At 36.9% G+C, this 20171-nt stretch overlaps 1 protein-coding gene across 4 annotated transcripts in view; it reads left to right on the top strand.

Annotated features, from left to right (window-relative positions):
* Nucleotides 1–15359, top strand: part of GRM8 (glutamate metabotropic receptor 8) — a 765850-nt gene extending 750491 nt beyond the window's left edge. For 3 of the 4 annotated variants that reach the window (XM_045495503.1, XM_045495499.1, XM_045495502.1), the window contains exons 10-11: nucleotides 8268–8514; nucleotides 14789–15359. In XM_045495503.1, coding sequence (XP_045351459.1) covers nucleotides 8268–8514; nucleotides 14789–14838 — 297 coding nt within the window. In that variant the 3' untranslated portion in view covers nucleotides 14839–15359. Of the gene's footprint in view, nucleotides 1–8267; nucleotides 8570–14788 lie in introns of all 4 variants that reach the window. The other variant, XM_045495500.1, reaches the window with a different exon arrangement.
* The last annotated feature ends 4812 nt before the right edge of the window (nucleotides 15360–20171 follow it).

Genomic DNA, 20171 nt, shown 5'->3' with positions numbered 1-20171 from the left:
GAGACTACAAATGGGTCAGAGCAAACCCATGTTCCTTTCCTCTAATGAAAACACAGGGTAATGTCTCTGACTTGTGGGTGGGTCAGCAACACTGATTTCTACCTGACAGGAGAAGCACAACAACTCAGGATGGTGCTTTTTCTCAGAATGAAACTAGACTATGAGTCTTTGAATGTGCTGACCCTAGAGTTTATCACAAGCATAGGCTTATTTCCATATGAATGGGTATTTTATGCCTGTATCTTGTGTGTGTGCATGTGTGTGTTCTTTATTTAAAAGGTTAAAAATTGTGAAGCTAATTTTGAGAGAGCAGTACTGTTAAATCTTACTGTGTGAGGAATGGAGGAGGATGAATGGAGGACAGGGTCAAGGTTAAGTTATGACAATAATAGGTATAGCTTATTGATACTATATGCTGGGTGTTGTGCCAATATTTTACATCCATTGTGTCCTATAAGTTAGGTCTATGGAAGCTTATAAATCCTGGGAGTGAATTACCCTCAGTTATAATGTTTTATATGGGAGAGGGATCCAGAGCTGAATCCAGAGTTCTCATATTCCCAGATGTAGACCACTGACTTTTAATTTATATTGTCTGTTGTTGAGAACAATATTGTCATACTTACAGTTTAAAAGAACCATCCAAGAGTTGCCATCCCAGCCTAGATGTTGATTTGAGAGGGGATGGAACCCTCAAATTTTCCATTTTCCAGATTTCAAATCTGATTTACTGATCCCTTCTTGAAACTACATTAGTTGTTTCCTTTAACTGCCAAAATCAAGAGTAAGAATATGCAAATGTATTCCAACCAAGTGTTCTTGGTATTGAGTTTATACAGTGAACAAAATGGGTAAAAATCCTTGTACTCACGTAATTTTTGTTCTAATTAAGGGAAACAGACAATACATAAATTAAATTAGTAAAATATAGAGACTTTTGTGCTAGAAAATGTTAGATTCTGAGAAGTAAAATAAAGCTGGGGATTTCTGGTGGAGGGTGGGAGTTATAGTATTTACCAGTGTTTAGAAAACTTGTCACTGGAAAGAACAGTTCAGGAAAGACCTAAAGTAAATGAAAGAGCAAGTCTTCAAATGTAAAAACCCCAAAGCAGAAGCATGGTTGGTATGTTCCAGGATCAGCCAGGAGGCCAGAATGGTGGGAAGAGAATGCATGAGAGAAAAAGTAAAGCCAGGTCTGTTCAGAGGAACTTGTAGGCCATTGTAGGCACACCATCAATGGGAAGTCATCATGATGTTTTGAGAGTAGGGTGACTTAACCTGACTTGTGAATAATGGGATTATTCTGTCTGCTGTGTTAAGATCAATCCAATGATCAGACGGAAGAGAGCAAGAGAATAAGAGAAGTCAACAGGACAGCTCTAGTGATAATCCAAATGAGACATGGGTTTGGCTAGGACCAATGGAGTTGCAGTGGGAGTAACAGAAAATGACCTTTCTGAACAAATTTTGAAAATGGAATCAATAGAATTCTTCATAGGTAGAGTAAGAGTGTATAAGAGGAGTCAGGAACAATTTCAAGGGCATTGTCCCTTGGAAAATTCATGATGGAATCCCCTGGATTAATTCATGACCCAAAAAGCAGGTTTAGGATGGGTTCGGATGCTTGTTAGTTTTATGTATACATCAGATATCCAAGGGGAGGGCCCAGAAGGCAATTAGATTTCCTGAGAGAATCCTGGAATTCGTCAGTACGTAAGTGGTTTGTTAAGGCAGAGCTTGTAGGACCTGGTGAAATTTGAAAATGCAGGTCTACTTGTTCAAAGATTATGAAGAATTTCAAAACAGTGACAGCAGAGCATGAAATCAAGTATGAAGGGACTTCTGAGTGAAGGGGCTTGCATGCAGGTGGTACAGTCAGGAAGCCAGTCCTGGTTTAAGGCCATAATGCCAAATATGATGATCAATAGAGCAATGTGGAGAGAGACAGAAAGAGATACCTAAGGACTGAGGTCTGGGGTGTCAATATAAAAATGACACAGACGAGAAAGATCCCTCAGAATTGGCTGAATAGAAGAAACCAGCAAGGTATTTGAACTAAACAGGACAGAAACAATGGTAAAATGTTTGATAGAGGCTGGTGATCATTTACCAGCATCCAAGGTCGGCCAGAAGAGTTGAATTCTTGTCTCTGGCACTTGCTGTGCCCGGTTGCCAGGGCAGTGTTATTAGTGTTTGGATGTTGCATGGATTGGTTGATTTAGGGCTTTTACCACCACAAGGCAAACCTTTACAAAATTCTTTGTAAATTTGCCTGTTTAATTTTTTTTTAATATTTTTAAGTTTATTTATTATTTGAGAGAGAGAGAGAGAGAGAGAGAGAGAGAGAGAGAGAGAGAATGAGAATGAGCCAGGGAGGGTTTGGGAGAGGAAGACAGAATCACGAGCAGGCTCCGTCCTATTAGTGCAGAGCCCCACATGGGGCTCAATCTCACAAACTGTGAGATCATGACCTGAGCCGAGATCAAGAGGACACTTAACCGACTGAACTACCCAGGTGCCCCTAAAAATTCTTTTTAAATAACTTTCAGTAATGAGACTTTGAGATCCATTGACTGAAGCCTTGCTTTTCAGCAGAAGAAAATCCATTTTTAAAAAATGTTTATTTATTTTGTGAGAGAGAGAGTGTGGGGGAGGGACAGAAAGACAGGGAGAAAGAGAATCCCAAGCAGGCTCTGTACTGCCAGCACAGAGCCAGACGCAGGGCTCAGAACATGACCTAATAAGCTGAAATCAAGAGGTGGACACTTAAATGACTGAACCACCCAGGTGCCACCAGGAAATCCATTTCTGGATTCAGGTGCACTCTGGAAGGGGGCGCGTGGATGAGGGAGAAGATAACAAAAGCAGAGAAAGGCAGGCTTTTACTGTTAACATATCTTCCCAACTGGTCAGACTGTATACAAAGCAGCCAAGTAGAATCTGGCCGACTGTAGCAAAAAGTGAAATTAAACCATCCCAAGGCAGAAATATTCAGGAATAAATAATGAATTTGTTTCTTATCACATGGCACAAACTTGCCTTGGGTTTTAGGTCACCTTAGTTGCTAAGGGGTTCAAAACATACCAGGTGGGATATCTGAGTCTATGGAGTTCTGTGTGCAGGCAGAAGACTGACCTTTTTCTTGAGGTAATATAATCCCCTCCCTCCTCAATTTTTCCTGGGGTTGCTAATAACTCCAGGTCATGACCTACATTCAGTAGACATTGCATGTGCACAAATGACCCCTTTAGAGAATGAAGAGTTACTATACTAGGTCCCAGAAGAAGGTGTCATGTTACTGTGCCCCATTGTACCAGTTCTCCCTGGCTTATCCTGAGATCATTTAAATCTGCTTCAGTGCATCTGACTCTTTCAGGTTCAAAATGTCCATGGGGTGTGGAGGCAGAGGAAATGACAGGCTATCAGTGGATGTAACAGAAAGACACTCCCTTTCCTCCAGGTATTAATATTTTGGAGTGACAGGGGGCAGAAGGTGGGGCATAGAAAAAAGTTGGAAAAAAGAAGGCTACATTAACATATCCCATACCATTGTCAGTATCTCTCAATGGATTTATGTTGGTTATAGAAAGTTAACATTGTTCCCTTCTGCTTTCTGGCGAGCTGTAACTTTGATACAGGGAGCCAGTGTGTTATTCTAAGACTGTAGCACAGACAGTGAATATGGCCTTGGCATCAGCAAATAGAGTTGACTTTTGGGCAAAATTTTATTCTGCCTGCTTTGAAGTAAGATTACAAAAGCCTTTTCCTTGACATTATATAGTTAAAGCATAGCTGTCAGCTATTCACTAAACAAAACTGCTTTGGATAACTGACTCACAGGCCCCTCTCTTATCCTGTATACCTGGAAGGATGCTTTGTCAATGTCCTTTTAGATTCAAAGTTGTAGGGTAAATGATCTTTGTTCAGCTGCTGCTATTTTGCACCTTTGAGACATTTTGTAAAGATTATGTCGTTCCACACTGTAACCCTTCTATGAGAAAAGTATCATTCCCCCCCCCCAACTTCATAGGTAAGAAATTAAAGGTCAGAGAGGAAAATAAGATCACACAGCTGTCCAATTGTCAGGGAAGTTATATTAGAGTTTGGATGGTCACGTGGTGGACTGACTTGCAGCTTTTCCCACCCACAAGGCAACTCCAGAGTTTTCTGTAAATGTCTTTATCTTAAAAACAAGGACAAAAACTGTAAGTGGTGGTCTTCCTTTCTTACATGGCTCAGATAATTGGAATTTTCCATAGCTATACAAAAATCTAGGAGTTTTTTGGAATCAAATGCTCATTTCCAATATTATAATCTAATTTCTCCATTGCTTCTTAAATATGGTAGATATTTGGAATCCAATAACCCATGATGTTGAAGATCGAGTTTCTCTAGAATGAGAGCAGGTGGCATTTTTATTTCTTTGTGTGTTTTGCTGTTGTTGCTTTGGGTTATGTATATTTGATGTTTTCATTTCATTAAATACTCAAAGATGAAGTTCAAAAACAGTTTACTCACAGTGCAGTGAGCTGTAACAAATGGTAGGCCACTGTAAGGTTGTGGATTTTAGAGTACAGTTTTGTATAGATGCTTTTTCTGTAGTAAACTCACATTAAAATTTTTCAGAAGCTGTTTTAAGAGAGAACATAAGTAAGATCAGCATTCTGGTGTAATTTCAAAGCACAGTGTCTGATAGAGAGCTTGGGCACTAAGAATTTTGGTTTGCTAAAAGGATAGACCGCAGTAATATATTCAGTATGGAAACTAACATCCAGAATCTTCTTCCTGCCTAATATTTAGCAAGATTCAATTTATTCTGTATTATAGAAATCATTCTGAATAAAGGAAGAAAATTACCATTTATATGTACGGTAGCAGAGAAAATTTACAACGCTTTCAAAATAGAAAGGTATTTATGTATTATTTAGGCTAGTAGTATACATTTTAGTAAGACCAACATAGTAAGACATGTTAAAAGAATCCAGCTTATCATTGTGAGTATTCTCATCATTTCATGTCTGTTTGACCTCTAGGGGTTTTTTGTTGGTTTCTTGTTTATTTTTTTAAGCTAAATTGAGTTGGCAGGGTCCAACTGGCACAAAACTGATGGTTACCTATTTAAGTGGCTTTGGGATATTTATGTCTGTGGTTTGCATTTGGCGATATAGTTTCCCTATTTTTATGTCCTCTCTCTATAGCCTATTTTCTGTATAGGCTTTTTGAAGCAATGCTAACTGGAGAATAAGTAGAAATTTAGAGAGGATTAACCAACATTTTGAAGTTTAAGAGTATTGAAAATGATAAGTTGCTTAAAAGTAGGTGGCAAAGCACTGCTTTGGATTCTATGTCTCCCTCCTTCCCTGCTTGTGCTCTGTCTCTCTCTGTTGCTCAAAAATAAATTAAAAAAAAAAAAAAAAGTAGGTGGCAAAGCATAGGGAGATTTATGAGGTTTGAAGGCAAATATCCACATTTTATTAGGACCATCTTGATTGTAGTAGATCTTTGGGATCTCAAATTTAACATGGGATTTCACTTATTGGCAAGAGAGGTCATGAAGTATAGTAATTTATCACTTTGCTGAAGAATGTATTTGAATCACGTCTCCATTGAGGCTGATGTGCATGAGCCCAACCTAGAATCTGGATTCATCCCATCACTCTGAGTTTTTTACTTAAAAGGTCTTCAACCATGGGTTGTAGCCATGGCTGATGTCCATTTGATGGAGTGGGAAAATTTGGAAGGCATATTCTGTATGATTTGTGTAAATCAGATCTTGTGTAAACCTGATCTTCTTAATCAGGTTATATACCTAAGAACAATGAGAAGTTTCTCAGGAACTTTTGTGTGTAGAATCTTGTATAATTTCTTAGAGGCTTATAAGGGGAAAAATGTAGGCTACAGTCTCTAAGGAAGTTTATACCCTAGTTATGCATTTCATATAATTTCCTACAAAGTTCACATAAATCACATAGTTATAATTACATAGTTACGCATTAGTAAGTGTTCCATTTTATTCATTTTTCAATACACTAATGCTTTGAAGTAAAATAAGCAAATATTATAGGGGCGCCCGGGTGGCTCAGTTGGTTAAGCGTCCAACTTCGGCTCAGGTCATGATCTCACAGTCCGTGGGTTTGGACCTGGAAGCCCGGAGCCTGTTTCAGATTCTGTCTCCCTTTCTCTCTGCCCCTCCCCCACTCACACTCTCTGTCTCTCTCCCTCTCCCTCTCTCTCTCTCTCAAAAATAAACATTAAAAACATTTTTTTAAAGAAAAGGAAGAAAAAATTATAACATTACAATTAAGATTTGTCATGGAGGACTTCTTGGAGGAAGTCAACTTTGAAACAAACCCATCTATATTCCCTTGTTCAAGGGTATTCCATACTCACAATGAGATCTTAGGCAAAGGACAACCTTAGTGGTAGATGGATTGAACAGTAAACTCAGTAAGCTGCATGGTGTGATTTCACACACGGGGATAGTCTCTTAGTACTGGTGCCTAAGTTCTCCTCATAGTTTGGACAGTTCTTTACCTCACAGCTTTGTCATCTGTTGAGAGAAGTACTGATTCAGCCACTTGCCTTTGAAGGCAAATGTTTTTTGATCTTTTATTTAAAAGGACACAATTACTTTGGCTCCTGGGGATTGCCTGATATACAATGACAACTTTACATTTTCAGAGGCATTTTTAGAGTGAACGGATATTAATGAGGATCATATATATGAAAAAGGGGCTCTCTAAGAGCCTCTTTGTGGCTTCAGTATTCCAAGTTATTTGGGGGAAATTCTATTTTGAGCTCAGGACATGAAAACCGGAAGTAGATGAAAGGGTTTTATTTTTAAAGATGTGATATATACCTACAGTGGAATATTATTCATTCTTTAAAAAGAAGGAAATCCTGCCATTTGCATCAATGTGGATGAATCTAGAGGACATAATGCTACATGAAATTAGCAGGCACAGAAAGACAAATACTAACGGTCCACTTATATAGAATCTTAAATAGTCAGATGCATCAAAGCAGAGGATGGAACAGTGGTTGCCAGGCAGAGGGGAAGGGGAGAGATGTTGGTCAAAACACACACAGTTTCAGTTATGCAAGATGAGTAAGTTCTGGGCATCTAATAGGCAACATGGCAACTATAGTTTACAGTACTGCAGTATGCACTTGAAATTCACTAAGAGGGTAGATCCTACCCTCACCACAAAAACTTAGAAAGAAAGAATGAAAGAAAAAAATCATAACTTGGTGAGGTGATGGATATGTTAATTACTTGATTGCGAAGATCATTTCACAGTATATATGTTTATGAAAACATCAAGTTGTACACCCTAAATACACAGTTTCTGTTTTTCAGTTATAACTCAGTAATCCTGAGATATAAAAAAACAAAGATTAAAATACTATCATGTCTGTTTTCATACCGTAATGAAAAAACCAAAAGCAATGATGTTAGTTTTGGATTTTTCAGCTTGTTGACCTCTAGATCATAGGAAGAAGAATCTACCAGAGTTCCAGAGCAGTTAATTTCACTGGAATAAGTGTAAAGAATGAACATAGGAGAATTTTCAAAATGCAAGATGCTATCCCCAAAGGACATATTTAAATCTTGGAGGAAGGTGTCTTATGTATTTTGTAAGAGCACCCACGTTTATTTTGATATGATGCCATCATTGAGAAACGCTCCGGAATTGTACTTTAAGGGGGCTATTAAAAATCAGCCCTTAAGGCATGCTCATGATTTATCAGGTTTGATGACTGGAATTAAGTCATGATGTGAAGATGCAAATGCTAGCATTATTCAAGCACTGGTGGACAACAGTGATGTTCTGGAATATTCTACTCCCACTCACTTCCACCATAACTTTCTAGGTTAAGTTTGTTGTTAAAAGAATTACACTTGACCCCTTGGCCCTAGAATAACTTCTCTGAAGAAGGGATGTGTAGCATAAAATGTTAATCTTTGGCCAGAATGGCTTTGTTCCCTTTCTTATATATGTTTAATTATAATCTAATAAGGCAGCTAAACTTCATCAGCTTGTTTGTTTTAAAGAATTAGGCTTCATAAACAATACAACTTTACCCATACTTGCAGGGAGGGGGATAATGAATTGTTTGAGTATTATTAAGAGCAATTTCTATAAGTACCTTCTAGAGTACCCTGACCAGAGAAGCTGGAATAATTACAGAAGATGGTTGTGCTATTTGCTTTATCTTATATCAGGCTTACCGACATTGATTCTTTCTGTTTTTCCTCCCCTCAGATGTACATCCAGACAACAACACTTACTGTCTCCATGAGTTTAAGTGCTTCAGTGTCTCTGGGCATGCTGTATATGCCCAAGGTTTATATTATAATTTTTCATCCAGAGCAGAATGTTCAAAAACGCAAGAGGAGCTTCAAGGCTGTGGTGACAGCTGCCACCATGCAAAGCAAACTGATCCAAAAAGGAAATGACAGACCAAATGGAGAAGTGAAAAGCGAACTCTGTGAGAGTCTTGAAACCAACAGTAAGTCATCCGTAGACTTTCCGATGGTCAAGAGCGGGAGCACTTCCTAATAGATGTACGTTGAACATCTTCTTCTTCTAGTCTTGGGGACTGTGCTGCAAGGTTCCAGGAATATGATGGTACTTGCACACCATAAGACCACAACAGCAGTTAGAACCATTTGGTTAGAACCAAATGATTTTAAGGCGAGTGGCCCTTCTTCAGAGTATAACCATGCACACAAAATCTCTTTTTCAAAGCATGACACTCATGTCTCCCTTTTGAGGCATTACCAAGCATCTGAAGCCTAGAACTATCTTCCACTTATTGAATTACCTTTTAGCACTTAGGAACTACCTTCCAGTCTTTGTTAGTTCAATATTGGTTGCTCTTTATGGGTTTATTGGTTGCTTAAAGATCTTACGCAAGTAAGTTATACGCTATGTAGGTATTTAGGGAAATGAATCAATTAGTGAGCCAGCATGTTAGGTTAAATTATAGTTAATACTTATTTTCCCCAAATGGCCCCTTCTTGGACATATTAAGATAATTAGAGCTCTTCTCTGAAAGCCTCATGACCCTGAAAATCCTTTCTGCAGCCACCATTCCACTTGTCCTTCCCTCACCTACCTTCCTCTTCTGTGTAATCACCCCTGAAGAAGCACATGGTAATGATACACCAGTACCAAGCTAACCCAGTAGAGTTTAACTGGTCCATCTTGGTATCTATGGAAGAGTAGCAAATAGGTTGAAGATCTGTATTATAAAATACCAGATAGCTGAGTATAGCTAAAAAATATATATATAATCTTCATATTACATTTCTATAGATGGATCAAAAAATATAAAAGCTAAGGTTCTTGCATTAGACCTTAGATTTCCTGTCTTTTGGAAATACAACATAGGTATCTAACAATGAAGGATAAAACCTTATGCAAAAATACTCTCTTCCTCTCAGATTCTTCCAGGGGGCTGTATTCCCTATTCTCTGTACTTCTGACATGAAATACAGAGAAGATTAAGTGTGGATCTTATTTGATTTAGTGATTCTAACAACATAGAGTCTGCAGTAGATTTATAAGCCTTTCCTTACACCAAGATTTGCAACTAAACATTGTCCACTCTATTGCCCCACATGCAAAAATGGGCTTAAAAGAGAAATATGGATCAATTAGGCTTATTGGCTACAATAATTCCAAGTCTTTTTGGAATTATTGGTCAGATTTTCTGGGAAGATTGCCTTCAGCTCACTAATAACTAAATTTAGTCTCCTTGTAAATAAAGAAGCCTTGTAAGAATTCCACAAACATTCCCCACATATTCACCTTTCTGCAAACATGAAACCCTAAGAAACTGCAAGAGAAGTCATGATAAGGATGGGTTTTTGTAACAAATGGTTATAATCATCTTTGATTATAGGTAAGCAATTTAGTAATAATGGGCCTATTTGGTCTTTTAGCAAAAGATGCACTATAACTACTATCAAAAACGTCAGAGTTCAATGCTTGCGATTTGAGGGCAGAATTTTACCTGTGTTTTTCTACCTTGAAAGCATCAGTGCAGCAAGTTAAAACTCATTGTAGGATGCCAGTAGACTTCTATTGGCCAGCTGTTGGCATTTCCTACTATAACTCATCACCGTCTATAGTCGGACTTATTTTTTAGCAAGAATCCAGAAAACTTTATATAATATGGTTGAAAATGGGAACAACCAAACATACACTGAAATAAAATTGGTTACCCCAGACGGACTTCTGGAAAGGGGTGGGAGAAAAAGTCAATAAACTTTTTCCACACTTTTAAAAAATAAATAGGTTCCCTGAAGAGGAATATTCCCAGCTCTGATAAAGACTAATCCCATATATAATTGAAGTAAGTCTCATATGTTTCGTTGTCCTTCTGTTATTTTCTGTTGATGTTGAAATGGAAATTATGTAGCAAGCATGCATTTCCCTATTTTCTCTGAAATAAGAATGCAAGGTTTTAAATGTAGGGGCTGTATGGAAGGTAAGCCTGTACAATTCTGGAGGAGTCAGGTGCTCACTTTTGGAAGGTAAAAGAAAGTACAAAAGGTGAATCAAGGTAAAGCCAATTGTTACCTGAAAGATGGTTAAACTGTACTTTGTGACTTTAGTATATTCATCTTGTATAGTAGTTTGGATTTTGATAAATTGGGTCCAGATGATGTGATTATAGTGTATACATTCAGGAGAGACAGTGTATGAAAACTTCACAATCCCTCTCCAGGTAACCATTGTTGACCTTTGTTCACTTGCATAAGAAACTTTCATGGACTCCACGTGTTCCCATTACCTTTACTACATGTACTAGTGGTTTTAATTGAGGCAAAAGTCTTCTAAAATCACATTCTCTACAAGTATCAATAACCCTAATCACTTAAATGCAGCGCTTTTCTTCTAAAAGTGTGTCTCATGTCTTTAGAAGTAGAATTGAATATTGGAAAAGCCTTTGTCCTTCAACTCCCTGTAACTCGGACCATACCTCCTCAGATTTAAAATAGCTTCTCTTGAGATGGGTGGAGTCCATTCTCAGGTCTCAAATCAAGGGCTAATTAATCCACTGGAACAGTATCCATGTTGCTGCATTCTCATACTTTCTGCTATGAGACTTGTGATAAGTCACCATTACTACAGTGAGGTGACAGTGACACATGAGAAAGTATCTTGTAAACTACAAATCACCATATAAGCAAGGTAGACATGTCATTGCTGCGTTGAAAATGTAGATTGCTCTGTCGTTAATAGAAAAGACTTAAAATTAAAAAACTACTGTTTTAGCATTCCTCTTTCTTCTTTTTAACATGTGGAGGATTTTGACAATTGTGGCTACTATCCCACTGTTGAGATTTTTTTTCTAATTACCAATGTATTTATGATGTACATGCAATAATGCTTTTCCTTCTGGGGCGCCTGGGTGGCTCAGTTGGTTAAGCATCCAACTTCGGCTCAGGTCATGATCTCATGGTCCGTGAGTTCGAGCCCTGCATTGGGCTCTGCGCTGATAGCTTGGAGCCTGGAGCCTGTTTCAGATTCTGTGTCTCCCTAGTTCTTTGCCCCTCCCCTGCTCAGGCTCTGTCTCTGTCTCAAAAATAAATAAACATTAAAAAAAATTTTTTTTGATAACGCTTTTCCTTCGTGTCAATGCAGTCTATAAATCCATTACACTTAGAAACTTCATCGTAAAGATTATTTGTTAATGCCAGAAATTCTGGCCACATAATTAAGGTCTTAAAGCTTCAAAAGCTATGCAGAGTAAGTATAAGTAATGTGAAGCGTGAAGGGAGACCAACGAGTCCATGTTAATTACTGAATTTGCAGAGTACTACATTTCACAAAGAAGGTCAAGTGTTGTTCCATAAAAGCGTGTGGGAAGGGAGTTAGAAACAAAGTTGACTTATATGAATTTATCAACTGTACCCAATTAACAAATGCTGTTAACATGGTATTCCTTAAGCTATGTTCATGAATAATTCATGAGCACAGCTGCTGCTGGAGGTGGAACTGCTTTCTGTAACTTATGAACACAGTGTGGTGTCCACAAGGCAATTCACTATTGCTGTATCCCCAAACCGATTGTCATATAAGCTTAGTCACTGCCACTGTAAAAACTCCCCAGTAACTCACATGTACATCTCTGATCCATTTCACTCTGTAATACTTCCAGGATAAAGATTCTCACGAGACTTCTGCCTTCCACACTCTGTCCCTCATCATTGTTTTCAAGTTGACTAAATCATCCATGTCCACAGCCTTTTATCTAACCATTAGAAAAATTAAGATGACTTTCCTTTTGTAAATTACAGTCTCATTTCTCAGTAGAATTCTACCATCTTTTTCCCTGGAGATAACTTCAAAGAGTTCAAAAAATGAAGTATGAGTCTCAAAGTTGGAATGGTCCTTGAATGGTCTGATCCAAATCACTTTCTGTTAAATTAACATCTTCTGAATACTATCTTCTTCAAGGTCTTTTTGGCTCTTGTGCCTCTATTTTGGCCATAATTTTTCTTTGCAGCTATCTACACACTTGATAAATATTTCCTACATTTTTAGCTACTGTTGAGGATATTGAAGAGGACAGGAAGTTGAACAAGCATTTTGAGGGTTGTTTTTCTAAGTCTTATGACAATTTTTCTTCATCTTTCTTCAAAGACTATATGAAAGTCCTTCACAAACACAGTTGAAGTACAGATTTCTGTGTTTGTGTTTCTTACAGGAAATTTAGAGATATATGAGAGCATTATGTATTTAGAAATAGGGGCACCTGGGTGGCTCAGTCAGTTAAGCATCTGACTTCAGTTCAGATCATGATCTCGCAGTTTGTGAGTTTGAGCCCCTCATCTGCACCATCAGTGCAGAGACTGAGATTCTCTCTCTCCCTCTCTCTCTCTCTCTCTCTCCCTTCTCCACTTGTGCACACACTCTCTCTCTAAAACTAAGCAAACTTTAAAAAAAAGAAATAAAAAAAATTTAAGCGCACAAGCATGAAAATCATTGTATTTCCCTTCATGCCAAACCCAATGTAACAGACATGTGGTCTTTTAGAAGGGGTGAGTAGGAAAGTAGGATTCCATAGTCATTCTCCCACGCGGCAGTCAGCTGCTTCTCCACAAACCTACTTCACCTCCATCCTCACAAAAACCCAAAGTTGTGGGTTTTGGAACAGTGATGAAACTGAGGCCCAGTGACTTGGTTCACTGATCTTTTAAAGCTCATTTTATAGGGAACAGAATGTATTTTAAAACCAGGTCTAAAACCTCCTTCCTTTCCATGTGCCACAATAACCTAGAAGTGTGAGCAATGGAGATGAGAGAAGCAGATATGACAGCTAAGTTGGGCACAAACCTCATAATATTCAATGAAATAAAAAATAGTAAAAACATGTATGCTTTGGGGCTCTTGAGTGGCTCAGTTGGTTGAGTGACCGACTTTGGTTCAGGTCATGATCTCACAGTTCGTGAGTTAGAGCCCCACGTTGGGCTCTGTGCTGACAGCTCAGAACCTGGAGCCTGCTTCGGATTCTGTGTATCCCTCCCTCTCTGCCCTCTCCCACTCATGCTCTGTCTCTCTCTCGCAAAGAAAAAATAAATATTAAAAAAATATATAAAAAAAAACATGTATGCTTAGCACTTCCTTAGACTCTCTGCATTTATTTTTTGTGACGGTGAACTTTGATCTCAGTCTCTGGTAAGAACTTGTCTGGTCAATTATGATATTGATGTAAATGAAAGTGGAATGAGTCTGATTGCCAGTTGTTTCAAAGGAGGAGCTTTATAATGTGCTTATTTAATATTCAAGAACTAAATAATTCTCTAAAAATCTGTTTCATCCTGAATTGGATTTATGTAGTGAAATATACACATGTTTAGCATCATTTCATATCTTTCCTCTTATGATTCTGCATTCCAGAATCCCACAGAAAAATAGGACATCACATTTGAAATTTAGAACAGAGATTTACTCCATCACATCTTTCAAAAAACCAAAGGAATTATTTGGATTTAAGTTGATATTCTCTGAAAATTTAGGCATGAGTATAAATTTGAATTAGAATACTTTGTTATTCATATTTTTCTAATAATCCTACAATAATAGGTTTTACTTCATAGTGAGTTGGTACCAGAACAATTAAATATTTATTTCCTTCTTTGAGCCTTTTTTATTTTTAAGCATCTCCACTTGTATCCTTTGTTGAAACCAGAGCATAAATATGTATTGGCAATGCACATATTTACTTTAATATTTACAAATATTCCATGTACTTTATATTTTACTATGTTCTCTTCTAGAGTCTAAAAGCATTATTTCTTTTTAAGTGGAAAATACTCATTCTCAAAGCACAACTAGTTACACTTACCTGTTTTTGGTCATCAAATCAGACTCAAAGACTTGATGTCTTTTACTTAGGTTGTAAACGTTTTTTTGACTTTTGCAGGACAGATAATTTATGTGTTATTTCATTTTTCATATTGTGTATCTTTGTTACTCAAAACACACATTTAAATTGAATTTCACCTAAATTTATTAAAGATTAGAACTTTTCCATTTTTAGTTTTCTGCTAAATACTTATACTATAAATAAGACCAGTGGTTTTACAGATTAAAATTGCTGCTGCATTATTCCTGTGATCACCGATTTCCTACTACAGGATTTAAAAAGTAACATGTAAAAACCGAATATCATAAAAGTGATGATTATAGGATGTGAATTTTAAAATCGTTTTAGCAAAATAATTTATTACTATATACTATTAATTTGTCTTACTTTGTCTTAACAGCTTCCTCTACTAAGACAACATATATCAGCTACAGCAATCATTCAATCTGAAACAGGAAAATGGTAGAATATGAAGAAATCTGGTATGTGATCTTAAACAATAAACATGACACCACCAAAACCCACTCCTGGAGATCTCTGTAGACTACAATCAAATCAATAGTCAATCTTGTAAGGAACAAAAAGTAGCCATGAGCCAAAAGTATCAATAAACAGAGTGAAAAAAAAAAAACATTTTATACAGTACAACCAATGAGTGTCAAGCTAAAATATTGCTTACTCATAAGCAGTTTAAAAAAATCACAAAAGGAAAACTAATGTTAGCTTGTGAAAAAAAAATGCTGTTGAAATAAACCATGTCTGATGTTATTCTTGTATTTTTCTGTGATTGTGAGAACTCCCGTTCCTGTCCCACCTTGTTCAACTTGTATAAGACAATGAATCTGTTTCTTGTAATGGCTGACCGGATTGAAGCCCTGGGTTGTGCTAAAAATAAATGCAATGGTTGACGCATGCACTTTTTTTATACAAATAATTTATTTCTAATAATAAAGGAATGTTTTGCAAATGTTGAGAGTTGTTTCGTTCCAGTTTTAAAGACAAGGAACACTCTTTCCAGTTGGCATTTCTGCTGTTAGCTCCTGACGTAGAAGCCTTAGTACTCCATGGTAATACAACTTCCTCAAGGTCTGTGATTTTGTACATTCATGTGTACATGAAGAAGATTGTCTTTTATTCCTCTATTAAAAAGCATTATTTGTGTAAGATTTTGCGAATGTTTCAAAATCGATGTGGTAACTTTACACAGTAATTGCTTTTTTATGAATAATCAATCAATAGCTTGAGGTAAATTGCCTCAAGTATTATAATTAACGAATGAGGAGTTAAACTTCACTACGGAGAATGTAATTTGAAAATCACCATCTAAAAGCATATGGTAGAGGCACTGAAATTCTCCATTTTCTAAGTCAAACCTTTCGCATAACGAAGGGTTATAACCAGGCTCTTACCTGAGCCTGGTATGCATTGAAATCTGTGAAGTAATGGGCCTTACCCAGTACATTCCTCAAAGCACAGAATTAGCATATTTATTCCCTTGGCATCACTAAAGAAACCACAGTTCAGATAACATGTCAATGCTTTCTTATTTTCCAAATGAAAACATTCATTGGTTCATAGAACAGTATCATTAAAGACAGAAAACAGGAAGCCTATGTCCTGCTAATAAACCATGCTAGGATGGGTAAAAGAAGCCTGTTAAAGTCTTTCAAATCTGTTACCACTTTCGTCAGGGGCTTCTCAGTTCTATACAATCCCAGACATCCATCAAGTCAATGGGTCTCTACAATCATTTTGTTAGTAAATGTTCTCTCTGCTGACTTAGCTTGGATGGCTCATTGCACTCCTAATAGATACAAAGAACGATCTATGCTCTGTACCTTCAACCCAGATATTGACAGTCACTTTATTTAATAGAGACTTGAAGTAGCACAGCTCAGGCTCTTTCACCAGGTAGTAACATTTCCCAGATACCTACACAGACGGAAAGCTGCATACAGAAGGAAAAGTATACTTACTGACCTTTGGTTAAGTTTCTCCTAATAGTATTTATTTGTAGACGATATTTAAATCAAGGAGTGACAGCATTATTTTCAAAATTGCAGATAATCTGAGTTACTGATAAATACAATCCTGTAATCAGGATCCTAAACCCACCTCTAGGTGTGCCTTTCTAGATAAACATAACTGAAAAAAACTCATATACTCACATTTAGTATATATTATTGTGCCATGTAGCTGAGAACCAATAGCCATACCAAGAAAAGTAACTGTAGCTGTATTTTCATTCTTAAATTGACACTTTCCTTTGTACTGAAGATTATTAGTGGTTTTTAAAGATTTTTGACTTAATTTTAATTGGTAAGGATCCATATGTTTGGTTGAGAAAAATGCTTGAATGTTACAAGCCTAGCATTTCTTTCAGAGAGCAAAATTCAAGTATGTTTTCACTTACTAATTGACTCTAATCTCGGTAAGTGGATGCAACAGGGTAATTATGAGAGCGGAGCTGGCTCTCAGGCCAAAGGTCAGTTATTTTTTTAAGGGCTTGAGGAAAAAAAATAAAATATTAAGCATAATTCATGACATTTCAAAATTGTTCTTCCTATTACAAACTTACCAATGGCTTATTTTTTCTAGGTACTTTTATAAATAATTGATACGTGTTTGGTGTTCTACAAAATCTTAACTCACAACAGAGTTGAATAATAGTTCTTATATATCCCAATCATCCTTTACAGATTACCTTGGGGGAAATTTTTCTTCCTGATGAAAATGATCACCCTCCCCAGGCACTGGGAGGATAAACACCCACATTATAGCAGGAGCTGGAGAATTCTGACCTCCACTGTGGTTTTTTTTTTTTTTTTTCTTTCTCAGGGATTTCGCTGAGGGCTCAGGAGGCAGTCCTATAGGCTGGAACAATGTAGGAAGGCATCCTGTAAGGGGAAGGATTTAGCATGTGCTAGTAGTGGTTCATAAGTCCTATGCTTTAAAATGAACTGCCTGTGTACTATAGATAAGCAAATGCAAAGTTGCATGGAAAAAACAGTATTATATTCTTCGGAATCGACCTTGTGTTTTATTCTGGCCAAGAAACGTCGCATCTAATCTCAGCATGCCAGAGGGAATGCTAAAAATGTAGCCCAAGGTAATATTCAGCAAATGTCACTAGTAGACAGTGAGCAATATATTAGTGTGACCTTGGGCCAAATCTGACCTCCATTTAAAACAAAAAAATTTAGCTCATACTAGTTAATATTTCAATGTGTCTAAATCACTGATGGTTGATCTGTCCCAAACTACTTTTCTTTGTAAGAACAACTACTCATAAATTTAAACTTGAAGGATGATCATTATGAACATGAATAGGAACTGAATGGCTAACTTAATTTTTAGAATTAAAAAAAAAATTTTAGCAAAAGCATTGTCATTTCAGATGAACAGGATTTTACTTTTTTAAATTTAAATTACCATAATATAGGAAATCTCACTAGGAACAGAAGTTTGTATCTTTTATATTTTCTTCTCCTCTTGACTCTATATTCTCTATTATTTACTGATGACAGTGTCGAAAAACTATTAAAAATCTTCAAGATTACATTAACTGACACCAATATTTATTCAGTCAGCAAGGGGAAGGAACAGCATTCTTAATGTCTATTATGAAACTTACCAATCTCTCATTGCATTTATTTAATTTCCTTTAATGTCCATCTTTTGGAATAAAATTGCTAAAAATAACAATGTCATCCAATCGTGGGAATAAAATTGCTAAAAACAACAATGAAGTTGTATGAAAGGATGAGCGAGAAATAATACCAAATAGTAGAATATGCTTATCATATGTAATCATCTTTCAAAATGCTTCTTTTGCTCTGATTATGGTTCCCCTTTGATCAAGATATGAATAATGAAGAACAACTTGACCATAGCTAGAAGAAAAGATTTCCTTAAGAAATTATGTCTGTGAACGTTTAGAAACTTGCTGGTGGTCACTGTTGGGAAGTGCTACATTAAAGGCACAGCAGCACAAAGCATAAAAATAATTGTTTTTAAAATGTATTTCCTGTGACTATTCTATTTCAGTTTTCTCCTCTTTAAAATTTTTGCAGTATAACCTTTGATGATGTTGCTACCTGTGGCGGCCATTGTTTCTCATTTAATTTAATACTTCAGTAGGACATTCAGAATATTGTTCTCTCTGTTGAGCTCGGTGTAAAGTCTTGTATCAGATTTTGACTTCCATATCTGCTTTTGGAGTGATAAGGGCAGAGAAAAAAAACAATCTGCAAAATATTTTTTTTCTAATTGCCTACTGTTTAAGTAGCTTAGGCAGAGCTAACTTTGACAAATCCTTGTTACACAGTCATGAAAGTCAAGCAGAGACTAGGAACTATGAAGAAACAAGAATGGACTGTGTTATGACTTGGGTGGGAGGTAGGGGTAATGTGGTTATAAAAAATAGGAAAGATAAATGACAAATGTAATATTTCCATTTTCGAAGTAAGCGTAAAATTATTTACCAATGAATTATAAGTCCCATTAAGTAAGCTTACTAGAACACAGAATGGCGTTTGAGAGCTAATGAAGAAACTTAGGATATTAAAGCATAATTTTGAAAGTTAAAAATATAACTCTAATACGGAGGTAAAATTAAAAAAAAAGTCAAGGATTTTACTCAACTCATTAACAAACGAGGGAACCAGTAAGATGTTAAAATTAGTTGAAAGAGCATTTGAGAAGCTAGTAACACAGACACCTATCTGAATATACAGGTGGGTAAGTCCAAGAGCTGGATACATGAGCTGTGTCTCATATAGTACAATAACCTATAAACATTGAGGTTTTCTATTTCATTGGACAGATATTATTTGAACCTACTCAATAAAAATCAACAAATTAACCCCTGTACCTCAGAGCTGGGAAGTAACCACACTGACAAATCTAGTGCTGCACTGAAAGAATAACCATTAATAGCCTTTGCCTATTTCCAAGTTTTGGATTTTCTGATGAGTCATATTTCAGTGTTTTACTTCCCCTAGTTCCAAGCATTATGTTACCAGTAGTTGTATGATAAAGATCATACACACACCTAAAATCATATTAAGAAGAATGATCTAAGTGAGTAACGGAAGAGCTCTGGAATGAGGCTGTGTTTTAATTATTCTTTCCTGTCTTTACTCTTTGGAGACAGAGTAATTCAAAGGCTGGATAGAATTAGATGATATGGAGGATAAATGTGAATAAGTGTGTGGCTGCCTTCAGCTAACAGTTCCCTATCTGACAGTTCTACAAATAATCTGTGAACGTGTGACTTCTTCCTTTTGCCCCCTGGGTGCTGTCCTCTCTAGTGCGCATTTTCCCTCCCTTTCTGTAGTATATTACCCTAAAAGGGGAAATGTGCTTTCAACAGTATTTCTGAAGATGACAAATCACGGATAACCTACTGTGTCTCCATGCCTACCTCCTATTTGTTTTTGGCTATTAAATCTGGCCTATCCTGACAAAGACTCTTTGAGGATCCACTGGCATCTTCCAGGCAGCAAGAATGAAATCTCCTCAGTTAAAGGGTGGGAGTGGAGAGAGGACAGGTGTATGAAGAGAGCTCTGCTTTTCCAAAATATCCTAGAATTTAAGCACCCCATCTACCCCCTCGCTTCCCTCTGGTGCTCTGGGCTCTGCAGAGCAGGTTAACGGTGGGTGTAGGGACTCTCTCCGTATATGGAACCCAGTTTCTGAATGTAGTACTAAAAGCATTGGCACTCAGTGGTCCCTTTTATGGATCTTTACTAATATCCTGGGAGAAGGAAGAGAGGGGGCCG

The sequence above is a fragment of the Leopardus geoffroyi genome, chromosome A2, assembly GCF_018350155.1.
Source record: "Leopardus geoffroyi isolate Oge1 chromosome A2, O.geoffroyi_Oge1_pat1.0, whole genome shotgun sequence".
Lineage (NCBI taxonomy): Eukaryota > Metazoa > Chordata > Mammalia > Carnivora > Felidae > Leopardus > Leopardus geoffroyi.
This window is presented reverse-complemented; position numbering and strand designations above follow the sequence as displayed.